At 49.8% G+C, this 16,581-nt stretch overlaps 1 protein-coding gene across 6 annotated transcripts in view; it reads right to left on the bottom strand.

Annotated features, from left to right (window-relative positions):
• RPS6KA2 (ribosomal protein S6 kinase A2) overlaps window positions 1-16,581 on the bottom strand; it is a 356,893-nt gene that overhangs the window by 281,647 nt on the left and 58,665 nt on the right. Inside the window, exon 1 of one of the 6 annotated variants that reach the window (XM_032650887.1) lies at window positions 9,869-9,980. The exons of the other annotated variants lie outside the window; for them this stretch is intronic. Coding sequence (XP_032506778.1) covers window positions 9,869-9,916 — 48 coding nt within the window. The 5' untranslated portion in view covers window positions 9,917-9,980. Of the gene's footprint in view, window positions 1-9,868; window positions 9,981-16,581 lie in introns of those variants that run through there. 6 annotated transcript variants of the gene reach the window in all.

Raw genomic sequence — 16,581 nt, 5'->3', positions numbered from 1 at the left:
AGCGCCAGAATTCTCCCCAAGACATTTATGATGGAGCTAAGGAATTGTAAAAAAAAAAAAAAAAGTTAATATATTTCCCCAAAGACTATTCTGATAGGGAAAAAGAAGACAAGAAAGATCTGTTCGCGCTGCCACCCGAGCTGCCTTTTCTGTACTTTGTTTCCGCATATTTCTCTGAGAAAGTAGGCAGGCCCAGAGCCAGGGCAGACTAGAACTACCCTCCTGCACGGGGCTGAGCTGTCAGCCCCACAACGGGACGCACAGGGAACCTCCAGGCACCGTCTGGGGACTGAGCCACCACCTCCAGGAAGGCGCCCAGGAGAGCTTATGTCCCAGCATCTCAGGCTCATAGGCCCCGTGGCAGGCGAGGACCCCTCGGCCCACATGGCAGGACTGGCCCCTTGGGGAGGACTTGGAGAGCAGTACCCGTGGGAAACCACGGAGCCAGACGCCCAGGCAGAGTGCAGAACAGGCCTGAATCTAAGTGCATTCTGAATTCCAGTGCTTCACCGCGGCCCGCGGCCTAAGGCGTGTGGGATATAAAACCACCATCTGCTACTATATAGAAAATAGATAACTAAGAAGGACCTGCTGTAGAGCACAGGGAACTCTACTCAATACTGTGCAATGGCCTATATGGGAAAAGAATCTAAAAACAGCCTGGATATATGTATATGTATAACCGATTCACTTTGCTATACACCTGAAACTAACACAACATTGTCGATCAACCGTATGCCAATAAAAAATTAAAAACAAAAACAAAAACCACCATCGGGCAGATGCTTCTGGCCGTGCATACTTGAACAGGCAGAGGAAGTCAGTGGCCCCCGGTTGACACAGCAACAGCCCTGCTACTCTGCGGAGAGCACACTATGCCCCCTGCACCCAGGGGGCCACCCTGTTCCCTCGGGACCCTTGGTGCAGCGAGACCCGCACGAGGATTTGACGAGGCTTTGACTTACTGGGCGGATCTGTGCACCGTCTTATGGACACAGATGCTGCAAGGGGGCCTCTCCCTGTCCCTCCTCACCTTTCCCACCATATCATGCAGGCCCTGGCCCCCTATCTGGGCTGGGCCTGGTCTCCCTTCGAGGCAGAAGTAGAGAAAACGGAGATTCGGAGGGACAAGGGAGTTTTGAGCATTTTCCTTTGCGCACCAGGGGTATTTCCTGCCTTTCAGAACACAGGCCTCCGCGACAACAGGCAGGAGAAAGAACCGGGCTGGCTCTCTGCGCCAAGGAGAGCCGGAGCCGCAGGTAGAGGGGCACAGGGAGGAGGGCAGAGAGCGCGCAGGGATGACGACTCAGCCGGAGAGGCTGGGGCTGCACCTGCCTGCCTGATGGCTCAGACACACTGCGGTGTCCTTAAGGGCGAGGCCACAAACACCGGGGAGAATGGGGGTCCTGCTGGCGGTGCTCCGTCCCCGCTTACAGAAGGACTGCAGGGGCATCACCCCAGTGCACTCAGTGACTAGAGCCTGAACTTGGACTCCAGCTGCAGACTGGACGCAGCGCCCTCAGGAGGAGGGGCCACCACCCCAACCTCCAGGGCAATGCGTCCTGGCAGGAACACCCCTGCCCTCTGCCTTCCTGCTCAGCACTCTTCACTGCATGAGTCAGCGAGGGCTGCATAACAAACAGCCAGACTGAGGGCTCAGACAGCAGACGTCTCATCCCACAGTCTGGAGGCTGGAAGTCTGAGACCAGGTGTGAGTAGGGCTGCTTTCTCCGGCCTCTCTCCTTGTCCTACCCCTGTGTCCTCACACGGTCGTCCCTCTGTGTGTGTCTATGCTCTGATCACCTTTCTTATCAGGACGCTACTCATGTGGGATTAGGGCCCACCCTAATGACGTCATTTTAATTTACTCGCCTTTGCAAAGGTCCCTTCTCCAAATATGGTCACATTCTGGGGCCCAGGAGGTGAGGGCTCTAACATGTGGACTTTTGAGGGCATAGCTCAGCCCCTAACAAGGACTGGATCCACTTGCTGAGTTTCTGCAGGCCACTCATTCAGGGAGCAGGCAGGCACGGCCAGGGCTGCTGCTGTGAGCATTACAAGCTCACAGGTCTGTGCGGGCAACGCTTTTCCACCTACCTCAGGCCCTGGGGGACTCCAGGCCTGGCAAAGAGTCTCTAGCAGGTCACTGTCTAAAACGATCTACCAAATGTGGAGATGGTAATCCATCGTCCCTACAAATACAGATGACTCAGAAGACAGGGGCTGATAGGAAAGAGCCGTGGCACGTTCGCGGTGCTACCGCGGGTGCCCAGTGAGGATGCCGCCAGGCGGTACCCAGAGCGCCTGACAACAATCTCAGGACGACGGGGCTGCCTAGTGGCCACTGTGTGCTAAGGATGCCCCCTCCACGTCCCCCAGCAACGCCCGTCCTGAGTCCCGAGGCGGAGTACGTGTCCTCACACGGCGAACCTGCTCACCCTGGTTGCCAGGAGGCCTCGACACAGTGTGGACGCGGGGCACCCAGTGCACGCTCACGCCGGCTCTCCCGGGCCAGGGACCCTCCTGCTGAGTGTCTTTGCTGCCTCAGCAGGAGGACAGTGGGGCCTCCCGCTGTGGGGTGGCCACAGCGAGAAGGAAGCCCGTGTCCCGACACAGGGTCCTCCAGGTGCACCATCCACGGGAAGGGGCAGATGCCATAAAGCAGATCTGCCGCGTCGCTGTGACCCATGAAGCTGGAAATCCCATAAATCCAAGCTCCCCGCGTTGAGTCACTCAAAACTGGCCCAGAGGTGCAATCTCCCTCTTGCTGTGTAGAGTGGGATCACATCCAGAGCGGAAAAGCACAGCTCTCGGGGGACAAATTCTATTTGCCCTAAACAGAGGCGGGGCCGCATCCTGGCCCCACTGAAGGTGTGAAACGTCCTTCCTTGGGGTGTCAGCAAACCACTGAGCTCACCAGGCTTAAGACCTGCAGCTACAGGTCACGGCAGCCTCCTCGGGTCAGCGGGGAATCAGCACAGAAATAAGATATTACAGCATTAGTTCGGCAAATCAGCAGGAGGTTTTGCTAACCCCACACTGCCCTGAAAACTTCACAGTTGTGACTTCAACAAATACCGTATGCTAACACATATATATGGAATCTAAGAAAAAAAAAGTCATGAAGAACCTAGGGGTAAGATGGGAATAAAGACACAGACCTACTAGAGCATGGACTTGAGGATATGGGGAGGGGGAAGGGTAAGCTGGGACGAAGTGAGAGAGTGGCATGGACATATACACTACCAAACGTAAAATAGATAGCTAGTGAGAGGCAGCCGCATAGCACAGGGAGATCAGCTCTGTGCTTTGTGACCACCTAGAGGGGTGGGACAGGGAGGGTGGGAGGGAGACGCAAGAGGGAAAAGATATGGGAACATATGTATATGTATAACTGATTCACTTTGTTCTACAGCAGAAACTAGCACACCATTGTAAAGCAATTGTACTCCAATAAAGATGTTAAAAAAAAAAAAAGCTGTGGGCTTATTCTTTATAGGTGAGGTATGGGAAGACCCTGTGGCCAGGAGAGATCAGATGGAGAATCTCACAGGCCAAGGGGACGGATGAATTCCAGGGGAGGGGGCTGCACAGTCCTGTGTCAACAACCCCAGTCACGGGGGGACTTCTCTAGGTTCACTGCGGGCAATCTGCTCCACTGCAGGAGACGGTCAGCACGTGCCTGAACCCTCAGAGGGGAGCCTGAAGCTGGTATGGGCCTGTCCCAGGGCCTGTCCCCATGGAGAACTGCCCTTCAGTGACAGATTCCAGATGCTGACAGCAGGCAGGGACGAGGACCCTGTCTTCTGCTGAACCGCCTGTGTGAGGACATGAGTCTGAAACAGCCGGTGGCCACAAGGTGGAGCCTGGGAAGAACACACCCAGGCCAGGAGCCTGGATGGAAAGTGTCTCTGAACTCTGAATCACGGATTTCTAAATTTTCAGTTTGTGAGCCCCGTAAGTTCCCATTTTTTTGCTCAAGCCAGATGCATCGCATTTTGTATCACTAGTGGATTCTGATACTTAGCTTATTTGGGGGGGTTTATGCAAAGCCAAACAGATGCACAGACTCCTGGAAATTTATAGACCAAACAGAACTGTCTTCGTGACATTCATAGTCATACCCGAGGAGCAAAGAAAATCCTGAAAGGCGGAAGCCAGTCATCTCACGAAAAGGGGCCCTAAAGAACACAGAAGCAAGACCAGGCAGGGGCTGTGTAGACTGCGAGTTACCGCTTTCTTCCTGTCCAAACAAGAGGGCGTTTAATCTGCACCTGGCTGCTGACATTTTAAAATCTTGCTCTGAAGGCTGTATCAATGGCTCATGTGCATTTACTAGAAACTAGATCCAATTGATACATATCATTTTACATAAAGACTTCGCTTCTGTGTTAGTTATTAATCATCTGTGACCCTCCAGACAGGGCTAGCCTTAGTCCCCTGGGCAGTACCCACCTAAGGCCCATCTGTACACATGCTGGAGACTTCACACAGGGGCACAGCCTCTGAGTCGTGGGTCTGTGAAGCACACCCACGACGCTGAAGGGAAAACTAGAGCACAGACGGTCTTTGAAAACCGCTGCTTCAGGTTCAAGAACGGCAGGAGGCACTTGAGTGTAAGGAGACAATTTAAAATAAACAGAAAGAGAGAGAGAAATCTCATTTTATGCAGTAGACAGCAAAACTGTAGGGAGGGTTACTTCAAAAGATGACACTGGTATAGAATATTAATGAGTTATTAAGTATTTAAGTTAACTCAAGGATGGTAGATCCATAGTGAGTGATACGGTTATCATAGAGGAGGAGGATTCTTGGCCTTGGAGATCGTTTACTATCTGTTGAGATTACCGCCCCCACCCCCCACATCCTCCCCACAGTTTTGTGCTGGTGTCGGTTCATTTCTTGGTGAACTCTGGGCCGGATGGATGGATGCTCTTGGGGACGATTTACTTGGGAGGTTGCCGAGGCCCCATCCCTGATCCTCGTAGCAAGCCTTATGTATTCTGCTAGGAGCTAAATATTTCCATGCACCAACTGCACCTGGCCTACGTGCTCTGATACACAGGGCCCAATCCTGAAGTTTATTCTGCGGGTGTAGTCACTGCGGAGGGCAGAAACAAGATGCCGTTTCCCTTGCATTAAAAACGAACTCCTCTCGTCTGCAGTTTTGCTATTTCTGTATCTCACTCCTCAGCATCATTTATCTAGGGCACAGGGGCTGACTGTCCTGCAAGACTGTAAGCTACTGAGCGTAAGCCCACCTGTCTGTTAGGGCTGTACCCCTAGACCCCAGTTGGTGCAAATCAAGTGCCCCATCAATAAGTATTTATGGAGGGGATGGACCATCGTCCTCAGGCAGAGCAAAGAGATGCCATCTCTTACGGTTATATAGCGGGACTCACCCAATTTTCTTTGTCCATTTCAAAATAACCCTCTTGCAACTAAAACTTTAGCCATAACTTCAGAAAATTAATCTCTGTAAAGACCCTATATCTTAAAATCTCTTATATTTTCCAAGGCAGGGGCCATCTCAGTATTTTCTTGATACCGCCCTGCATGACAGAAAGTGGATCCGCGTTTCTTTCCACTCTGTTTTCAAACCGCCACAAACAAGGGGTTTTAAGAGCCACAAGGATGGCCCCGAAGCTATTGGAGTCACACCCACAGTAAGAATACTAACCCTTTCTTCCCTGGATTCTAGCTGCTGACCTTCTTAACCCTGTCTCCTCAGCTTCTCTGAAGCTCTGCTGCTGTGAACTTCCTCGGAACGTAAGTTCTCATTGATAACATGGGAAGAGAGAATCAATAAATCGGCAAATGTTTATTGGATACATTTTGCAGACCCCGCCCTCTCCTCCTTGACGTGGGTCATGTATTTCTGCAGCCACTTTTTAACAATTCAAATAGCAAATGTTTGGGATTAGCCATCTTCACATCATCTCAAATACAAACTGCTTTTTAAAATGCGTCTCTGGGGCTTCCCTGGTGGCGCAGTGGTTGGGAGTCCGCCTGCCGATGCAGGGGACGCGGGTTCGTGCCCCGGTCCGGGAAGATCCCACACGCCGCGGAGCGGCTGGGCCCGTGAGCCATGGCCGCTGAGCCTGCGCGTCCGGAGCCTGTGCTCCGCAACGGGAGAGGCCATAACAATGAGGGGCCCACGTACCGTAAAAAAAAAAAAAAAAAAAACAAAGAAACAAAAATGCGTCTCTGTCCGTGACTCTTAAATGTGGTAGAAATCTGTCACAATTTTATGTTTTTTAAGACAACACAATTACATTTCTCCTCCCTAATCTGAGCAAGTCAAAACTCTGCTTACACTTTATATCACAATATAGCTGTGTATGATGCTGTCAGAAGTTTTCCTCTCATCCTTCATTAAACACAAAATGTCCTATATTGATATAAAAATCACCATCTCTGGGTTGACGCTATACAACATTCTTCCACAGCTGTCTTTTCTCATGTTGTAAAAGCACAAAACTTACTGACTCAGATGGCTCTGAGAATAAAATCCCATCACAGTTTGGAAGTGTACCCACAGGGAAACAGATGAGCTGTTGTCAGCATGGGAACTCATCACATCACTGGAAGCCCATTTGGACTGCTACCTACGTCGACTGTTAACGTGAGGTGTGACTATCACGAAGTTCCTATTAGTATTACAGGCAGTGTGACTGTGAGACCGTCCTCAGCATCTGTGAAACCGGAAAAACGCCCGTGGGCTATCAGGGGTTAACCATGAAAACACGAAGATGCTCACTTACCTGAAATTTTAGGACAGATCAGTGTCAGTAACCCAGTAATCCAACGCAACAATGACGAGGAACCCAGATTCTGGGAGACACCTTTGCTCAGCCGCGCACTTCACCTGTAACGCGCTCCTTTGCTGCCCCCCAGGCTGGGCGGCCCCAGACCTGCAGCCCTTAGCTATCTCAGCCCCTCGCAGGACAGGGCACGTAGCACCGCAGCCTCTCCTTAAAGCAGAATCTGTGTGGTCTTTGCTTTCATTACAGTCACTCCTGTGCCCGTCCTCACCTGGAGTGGTTTCTCAATTTCAGGAACTTGGTCCTACTACTGTCTCATTGCCCACAACATACGTGCTGAAAGTTTCAAAAACAACTAACAGTGTCTTAAAGTCCAGGTTTCATTATTATTATTTAGGTGTGGCCAGGCCAGTGGATCAGGAGACAACGACCACTGAGAAGACGGTTTGTTACCCACAGATCCCAAGAGGGAAGGAGGCCCCTGGCTCCCTGTGTGGGGAGGACTACGAAGGGAGGCCGGCCAGTCAGGAGGGGGGAGGAGGGCGGGGGTGAGCCTTTACTGTAGTTTCCACGGGAAGGAACAGGCACAGCTGGGTGAGCAAAGCTCAGCACAGGCTAGTCTGAACCCCTCCTGGGGCTGTCCCCAGCCGTCGGGTACCTGGCCCTGGGGTGATCAGGGCAGGGGACGGTGGCCTGGAGTGGGAGAGTGCCACAGAGCGAATGGTTAGGGTGTGGGCTCTGGGTGGTTGGTCTGTATACGGAAGGTGCCCTCCCGAGCAAGGGATTTGGAATCTGCCTTAGCTAGCCCGTTGGGACAGCGCGGTCACTCCAGGGTCAGCAGCCCCATAATACAGACAGGGTTAACACAGGCGGGGAGACACACTTCCAGCCCTCTAGCGGCTCTGCTGAACCCTCCCCACCATGGGATAAAGGGAAGAGCTCAGGAGTGGGTGTCCGAAGCTTCAGGTCTGGCCCAGGCTCTGCCACTCACTCATCCTGTGATCTTGGGCAAAAGGCATTTCAGCTTCTCAGGCCCCCAGTCTCTTCATCTAGAAAATGAAGTGTATGGGCTGTGAGATCTCTAAGAGCTCTTCCAGCTTCCAAATGTTATGAGCCCCTCCTCGTAACCTGCGACATAGAGAATCTGCACTCCTGTACTTGTCAAGGAGCCCAAACTAAATCCTAACGAAATTTATGGATTTCCTCCCCAAAGCTACGGAGAACTGTCTGGGGGTGTGACATCAGATGGCTTCAAATGTCCCTGGATGATGCAGCCCTCCAGAGAGCTGTTTACCTGAACCACATACAGCTGACTTTGGATAGAAGTGCTTTTCTGCTCTGTACTTTGGGCTGCCCCCTCCACTTACAATTCACAGCATTACAAAAGGCATTACCAAGAAACGTGCTGCACTTCCCAGAGGCTACCCTTAGGCACACGGTTCACTGCATTTACGCGGTGCCCTCTTTAGGAGGACCCGCGGGAGATGCTCCTCTCTGGGCTCAGGGACAGAAAGAGATGTGTCCACCCGAACGACTGGGTCTGGGCTATTGTCTGCCGTGTGAGCTCACACTGTGCCCACCCCTGGGAAGCCAGCCAGCTCAGAGCTGGCCTCCAGCCTGCTCTGCCTTGCTTCCTTTGCCTCAATATCTGCACTTACTCACTTTTTAATCTCTTACTGAATGTATTTGCTAACTTTATCGATGTCTTTGGGAATAAGAAGGGGTTTCAGTACGGAAATACTCCCAGAGATGTGAGGTTCATTTACATCAGGGCAAAGGGCCACATGGGGAATGAGGGTAAGGACGTCGCAGACGTAAGGGCTGGGTTGGGTGAGGGGCTGGGATCCAGAGGGTGCAGCTTTTACGAGTAGATCTGTTCATGCTTCTGAAAGTGGGCATGTGCCCGGTTCCTTAATGCCTCGGTTTTCTTAACCCCTAAACTGGAAGGAAACGACTTTCATTTCCCTTTATAACATCATTAGAAATATTATTTCAGGAGTGATTTTAAAGTGAAACATAAGTTTAGTTCAATATTATATTTTCATGCGTACAGATCTACACATAAAGAATATTTATTAACCACAAGTTTGCGATATATGCATATGCACGCCTAGAGATAGTTACTAAAACAAGAGAATCAGAACATTTCTTGCCCAACTTAAAAAAAGTTATATGCACGTTGTTGGAAAGTCACAGAGTTTCTTCAAAAAAGTGTTATGACTCACAAATCCTATACCCCTGCGTATGTCTGTGATTTTTAAGACCCTGTATTTCATACCTATCGTTTTTAAAGACAGATATGAGATACAATGCAAAGTAATTTCTCTAACAAATCCAGAGAACAGACTGCAGGAGTTATTCTGCATGACCCGGCTTGGACTGTAATCTGAGGCATACTTATTACATATGACTATTACGTGTTTGAGTTATTTCACTTAAAAACGGGCCAACTCGGCAGGGTGGGGCAGGAGGAATGGGGAGTTATAATTTCATGGGCACAGAGCTTCAGTTCGGGAAGACGAAGACGTTCTGGAGACGGACAGTGGCAACGGCTGCACGACAATGTGAATGTACTTAATGCCACTGAAAGTGGCTAAAATGGTAAATTTTATGTTATGTATATTTTACTACAATAAAAAGGTTCTAAAAAAGGCAAAAAAAATGTTTTTAAGGGCAAACTTCTAAATCTGATTCTCTTCACCTTTTAGTAATTTTACCTTTTAGTAACAGCTTCAATAAACATCAACTTTGTCACGTTTTCTCCCCTTCGCTTCTAAAATTGCAGGAAAATGACTGAGTGGCCCCGGTTGCCCTCGACTGTGAAAGCACACGAGAGCATAAGATTAAATCCATTCGGGCTGTAACACAACCTCAAAAAGAGGGCGACCGCCTTCACCCCAGCTGCCGACCTGCTCTTTGCCTCCATCTGTGATCTACGACCCTTTCCCATTTAAGGACACACAGAATTTCACTCTGTCCCAGAAAACAACTTTCGAACTTGCCCTTCACCTGCCAAGATCTGTCACATTATCGGTTTCCCAGCAGAAAATAAAAACCGTCAAAACTTCCCCGGACCCCAGTTCTAGTGCGAGGGCTCGCCCTACCTTTCTGAGAAACAGTTTCTGCAGCTTCTTGCGCGGCAGCCCGATCATCCTCCGTCCCCTCCGTCCGCAGGCCCAGGGGCTGCTGGGCTGGTCTGAGCCATCGCGCGTCCCGCATCCCGCATCGCCGCCTCCTCCCATCCAGCATCCCGGCCACCGCCCAAGACCACGCCCCCCGCCTTCCCCGCCCCTCCCCTCCCCCAGCAGAGGACGTCCGCGGGGCTGGCAGGGCTCTGGCGGCGGGACGCACGTGCTCTGGCCGCAGCCCAGACGGCCTGCGCGCCCACCGCGGGGGGGGGGGGGGGGGGGGGGGGGGTGGTAAGGAGCGGAGAACCAGCCCCCAGGCTGCCCGCGTCCGTCTCCTCGCAGAGTTAACGCGCAGCGCTCGCAGCCTCAACAGGTGTACCCGGCCTCCGGCCGAATCGCCGAAGCCGGAGTCCACGTGGACCGAGTCAAGTGTTCAAAACTGGGAAATTTTCAGAGACGCCACGAGGGGCGGGCTGTGAGCCCCTCGCTGCAGCACACCTGCCACCTGCCGGCGCGCGAAAGGCACCCCCAGGCACTGAGAGAAGGAGACAGATAGAGGAGGGGGCAAAATAAAAAACGGTGGCTTATTTTTTCAGGTGGCACCGGGTCAACTAATGCGCACTGATTGTGCAAGGTTTGCGTTATTCGGTGTTATTAGTCCTTTCAGTAATCCTTCCACATGGACGCCTAGATAAACACACTCACATGCACACACACACCTGCACACGCACGCACACAACACTCACACATGCACACGTGCGCACAGGTGCACGCTCTCCCATGCACATGCACTTTTTCTCTCCATCTACTGCAGGCCAACTTGGAGTATGTCCCATGTGGGTAACAAAAAAGTCTGCTTTGCCTTCCCTGTGAAAACTGAATCCCTATGTTTCCTCCAGAACGATCAGCCCTGTATGGCTGTGCGTCAAGCTGTGTCTTGGTACAGCCAGAAGCATGCAAGGTGCAGCATCAAAGCAACCTCTGAGAGGAGAGCAGCAGCTCAGAGGTGGACCTTTGCTGGTTAAGAGTTTCCTTTTTTAAGCTTCTTTTTAATACATAACCAGGCTCCTCCTCTGAAGACCTAAACATGAAATATGAAAAAACTACCAACTAACAGTCAGCTTTTTAGGTGACGGATAATACAAGTCATGGCTAAGGGTGTGGGTGTAAAAATATATTGGTATAAAATGACAGGACCTGAAAAGAAGGAATTGAAGATAAAGAGGATATTCAAGACTGAAATGGACAGAAATGGCCCAGATTTGGGGCAGTGCACAGCCCTGCCCATCTCGTCCTTTAATATGTTAAACACATCTTTCCAATCAAATGAAAATGGCTGAAGTACGGTTGTTGTTTCTCAAGTGGTTGCTATTCCAGGAAATTTGTTCTTCCAAAACAGCTTACCATTCATTCCATTGCTTCTGGAGCACATGTTCTATATGTTCTTTTTCCTGAATAGGAGAATTGATTAACATGCAGTTATCCAAGTAAACATTGTATCTGTCTGAACAACCCCGACCTAAAACAATCAGACTCTCTGTAACACTATCCTAACTGCAATTCAACTCAAACTTCCACAGGAATTAAAAGGTCATTACCTCGGGCTTAGTCCTTTGGAAAATGCATTAGCAAAAAGATGGGGTCTTGGGTCTCTGGCTAAGCCACGGTCATGTCAGATCTAGTGGCTTTGCGATAGAAACCCTTCACTGCCGATGGAATTTAACGGCAGGTATGCGTAAGTATGTGAACTGAATGTTGCCATGGTGACTATAGCAAGAAACTGCCTTTTATTTTATGCCATAGAAAATTGTCATGACAATCTTGGCTTACTCATCTTCCAAATACATTTTTAAAAGAAATTATTTTGAAAAACAGCTACCACTGTTTTCTGGTCCCTGCTTGAAAGGAACCGCTATCAGACTGGGCATCTCTCCTCCAGCAGCCGAATCAAAAATGCTGGCACAATCAAGCCCAGGAAATAAACCACCATCCCCACTCTAAAAAGTACCCATCTTGTGCTTCCATGACACCATAATGTCACCTTTGAAGCATCAGGCCGTGGCTTCCTTTACAAAACCTAGAATTCCACTTCTCTGGGCCCCCAAGGGATCAGACAGACATCTCAGAGCTGTAGTGTCCAAAGCCACCCCACGTGTTCACTACGTCTTTCCTCTTCCCAGGCCCGGGATGCAGGCGGGTTGGTTAGGATGGGACCACGTGGCTGAGTCCTCACAGCTGGGATCAGGAGTGCAAGTGACGTTAAAAGGGCGTGGGCTTCCCTGGTGGCACAGCGGTTGGGAATCTGCCTGCTAATGCAGGGGACGCGGGTTCGTGCCCCGGTCCAGGAAGATTCCACATGCTGCGGAGCGGCTGGGCCCGTGAGCCATGGCCGCTGAGCCTGCACGTCCGGAGCCTGTGCTCCGCAACGGGAGAGGCCACAACAGTGAGAGGCCCGCGTACCGCGATGAAGAGTGGCCCCTGCTTGCCACAACTGGAGAAAGCCCTCGCACAGAGATGAAGACCCAACACAGCCAAAAACAAATAAATAAATAAATAAAAAGCCAAGCATTTGAAGCCCTTTAAAAAATAAAATAAAAAGTAAATGTACACGTGGTGTAGCTTGCAAGTATGAACAGCACGATGAATCATTCATTTCATTTAGAGGCGCCTAAGGATTCGTGCAGCTTTGCTCAATGCATGGATAACAAAAACGCAACCACTGGGATGTGGCTGGGCGGCCTGTGATTTACTATTGTTTTCATTTTAAACAAGGAGTCTCATACTAAAAAAAAAAAAAAAATTGGGGACCCGCTGACTTAGAGGTCCTGGAGCAAAGGGCAGGATCTTAGGAGGAGCCCGATTTCTTGCCTCAGAGTTTCTGACTTCCAGGCTTAGCTGAACCCTGCTTGATGTCGTTTGGTTAGCATGGAAAAAGTGGAGGCTAAGAGTAATTTCAAATTCTTTATGAGTCATCAAAGGGTTATATGAAGAGAATGTAAAAATGTTATTTACTTCCACAAAAGAAATCACAGGAGAAAACCGTCTTTGATTTTGGCAAATGTCTACAACTCAGCACCATCGCTGGGCTAAGACCCTAGAGCCAGAGAGCTCAGGTTCAAGTCTCAGCTCCACCCTCAGCTGTGCGACCCTGAGCAGTAACTGCCTCAGTGTTCCCGCCTGTAAAACGGGGACAGTAACGATCACGGTGACTACTTCATACGGATATGAGCATTAAAGAGTTAATGTCTGTAAGGTGCTTAGAGCAGTGCCTGGGACATAAAAGTATTATACAAGGGTTTGTTAAACAAATTAAAGGAAAACAAAAGATAAAGAAATAATAAAAACCAAAGAAATCAACAAAGCAAGAGATACAAATGTCCTTTTATCTTGAGAAAGAGCAAAATATCAAGTAGTCCTTTAAAGATTTTTCCTCAAATTTATGACCTCATGATTCGGTTTTTGTCCACACGTCCACCATCCAATACTGATTATATCACACATAACGCTTTTCAAGAACTCCTATTTTAGGATTCTTACTGTTTAGCTAGAAAGAGTGGAAAGCACGCAGAGTTCTAAATGGAAGGGACATGTGTGGAGTCTGCGGACACCAGGGCTGCTGTCAGTGTCTTAATACCGAGCATGTGATCACACCCGCACTTTGGGTATCACTGCTCAGGGGCTGGTGACCCCCAGTGGGGGAGGGGGCCCACAAGGAAGAACCACAAGGCCAGGGGAAGCCAGGGGCCTGACCCACCACCGCTAAAGGGAGCAGGCGTTCCCGAGAGGGAGTGTGGTCCACGCTACTGCCGCTGCTGGAAGATCAAGCTGGAAACGTACCAGGAGGCCATGCAGGGGATCTAGCAACACGGAGCACATTTCCCTTCTCCTAAGAGCGGCTGTGGTGAGATCGAAGCCACCAGAGTAGGTCACAGGCAGACAGAGAGGGCTGGGGGTGGGAAGGGGCGAAGCTGACACGCGGGGACGTCCCGACAGGAAGGCTGGTCAGCCCACCGCCAGCAGGTGTGCAGGACCGGGGGTGGCGGGATGCTGGCCTTTTACCACCCGCTCGAGTCAGGGCCATGAGCCTTCCCAAGCACCGGAGCTGGAGGGTCAATACTCTCAAAAGTGCCGTGGAAACCCCTGATGACAAATGAGCAACTTCTAATAACGTGAGCGGAACGTTTCTGAAAAGAATCTGGAGACCACAAGCAACAAATATATCTATATTTTTGTGAACGCATCACTTGTATACTACACATTTATATATTTATAGAGAGAGTATATCTGTATGTGTTTATGTATATGTATAAATATATACATGGAAGAAAAACTAAGTACTTAGAAGATCTGACAGTTTGTCTCCTGTTCAGCTCCATCGTTTCACAGCCACCCAGCCAGGTGACCTGGCCTCTAACCAAAGTCATATTTACCAAGTAGCCGAGTGGGGCAAGGGTAGGACTCCGCCCCAGGTCTGTGAGCTTCTGGTCTGGTCCTCTTCTCATCCTACAACGTGACCACACTACTGGCCAAAGCCAGTGCTGTAACGAACGGTATAAAGAACGGTCGCTGTGTGCTGAGGAAGGGAAGCATCCCCGAGTAAAATCATATGAGAAGCATCACAGGACTAGGGCGACGTTATGCCTTCGAGAAAGGAGTATGGAGAGCTCTTTCTGTTGAACCAGTCGCGGGTGTTGACATCGTAAGGCCAGGGGCATCTCTAGCCCAATAAGTTGTGTTTCCCAGGCTATGCTCCACAGAAAACCAAGGGCTGGGGAAAGCTCCCAGGCGTTGCCGGGGCCACTGCTGGCTGCTATTCCGCAGGTGCGTCAGGTACGGCTGGCCGGCCAAGCAGCTCCCCACTCTGACTTTTTTTTTTTAAATAAATTTATTTATTTATTTTTGGCTGCGTTGGGTCTTTGTTTCTGTGCGCAGGCTTTCGCTAGTTGTGGTGTGCGGGGCTACTCTTCATTGCAGTGCACGGGCTTCTCATGGTGGTGGCTTCTCTTGTTGCGGAACACAGCCTCTAGGCACATGGGCTTCAGTAGTTGTGGCTCACGGGCTTCAGTAGTTGTGGCTCAAGGGCTCTAGAGCACAGGCGCAGTAGTTGTGGTGCATGGGCTTCGTTGCTCCGTGGCATGTGGGATCTTCCCGGACCAGGGCTCGAACCCATGTCCCCTGAACTGGCAGGCGGATTCTCAACCACTGAGCCACCAGGGAAGCCCCTCCACTCTGACATTTTTAATCCCCCCTGGAGTCACTGCATCTGTAGCTGATCGACAGGCTGGGTGCACACTAGTATAGAGCCTCATACAAGGCCAACTTGTAATAAAACAATAGTAGCTTTGTTTAACTTTTAGGAGATTATAAAAGATAGCTCTGATTTCCCACGGCTCTTTTCTCCCCCATGAGACCATGATTTAGAAAATGCTACCCTAAACTGCAGTACCAGGTGTAAGATGGCGAGCTGGCATTTAGAAGAGAGAACTGAAAAGCTTCCTGCTTGTTTGAAAGACACAAGACTCAGCATCACCTTTTGGTTGTACTGACCTCCAGTCCCTCGTCTGTACGAGCAGTACCAACAGTAAGGAAACAGTGACCCCGTGAAGCTGCCTGACCGATGGTAGGTACACAGCTCTGATGAGTGGAGGGAGTGAGAAGGAAGTGAGGTGCTGGCCTTCACGAGGGCACAGTCCTAATGCCGTTAGAAATAAACAGAGCACTTCCTCCTTCTCTGATTCGCCACAGGGCAATGTCATTACAGCCCTGATTACGACTGAGACATTTACAAGGTGAACTACAAATGTCAAGCAGAAATCTCAAACCCTTTGGGTTGCTTGGGTGTGTAACTATGATGACAGCTCTTATGCTGCATAGCAAATGGCAATGACTTGTCAATTAATGAACTGACCACTTCTTTTCATGCCATTTGTCACTAAACGCCACTAAACTTCCCCTTCAGTTGGTGAAATTATGTACGCTATTAGTTAGCCATCTGTTACGAAATCCCAGACATCTGTAATATAATCATCACCCAACGATTATAGTTATTTTAATATTTTTAGGATGACTTGAGTCTTGGCTAATTATTTCTTAAGATACGATTATTGCATTAGTAGTTTAGATTTCTTTGGAAATTATAGAAAAGCATGAGGAAGAAAAAAGGATCACCTGGGATCCTAGAACATAATGAACAGGCTTAGGAATTCTGGGATGTTTTTGCCTGTAAATCTTGTCAGTTTTGGTTGGGGGATGGGAATTAAGTTGTAGCTGAATACGTTAAAAGTTGGGGTGAGTTTTTCCCTAAAATTAATGTTTAGTTTTTTCCCCAGATATCCCCAAAGGAAATTTAAAAGTATGACCTCGATCAAAGGATATTCCTAGCTCCACATGTGCCTCGGAATACTTAGCTAGTTTCCACTGAAGGGCTACACGCAGACTGGGAGACATCGTCCAACAACTACAGAAATATAGGAATGAGACTGTATTTGTCTCTTTCGTACTGTTCAAGGAGGGAATGAAAAAAAGCGCAGAGGTTGCACTGTGCTTCTTTTTAGTTGTAGGCATCTCCTCTGCTACCACCACTGCTCTGGAACCGTCCCTTGGTGCCCCACCTGCCCCGTGGAGATGTCTGCACCCATCCTTGTGACACTGCAGTCCTGATGTACCTTCGTTTACCTGCCCCAGGTCTG

The sequence above is a fragment of the Phocoena sinus genome, chromosome 12 (assembly GCF_008692025.1).
Source record: "Phocoena sinus isolate mPhoSin1 chromosome 12, mPhoSin1.pri, whole genome shotgun sequence".
NCBI classification, from domain to species: domain Eukaryota; kingdom Metazoa; phylum Chordata; class Mammalia; order Artiodactyla; family Phocoenidae; genus Phocoena; species Phocoena sinus.
Note: the sequence above shows the minus strand (reverse complement) of the source record. Positions and strands in the feature narration are given on the sequence as shown.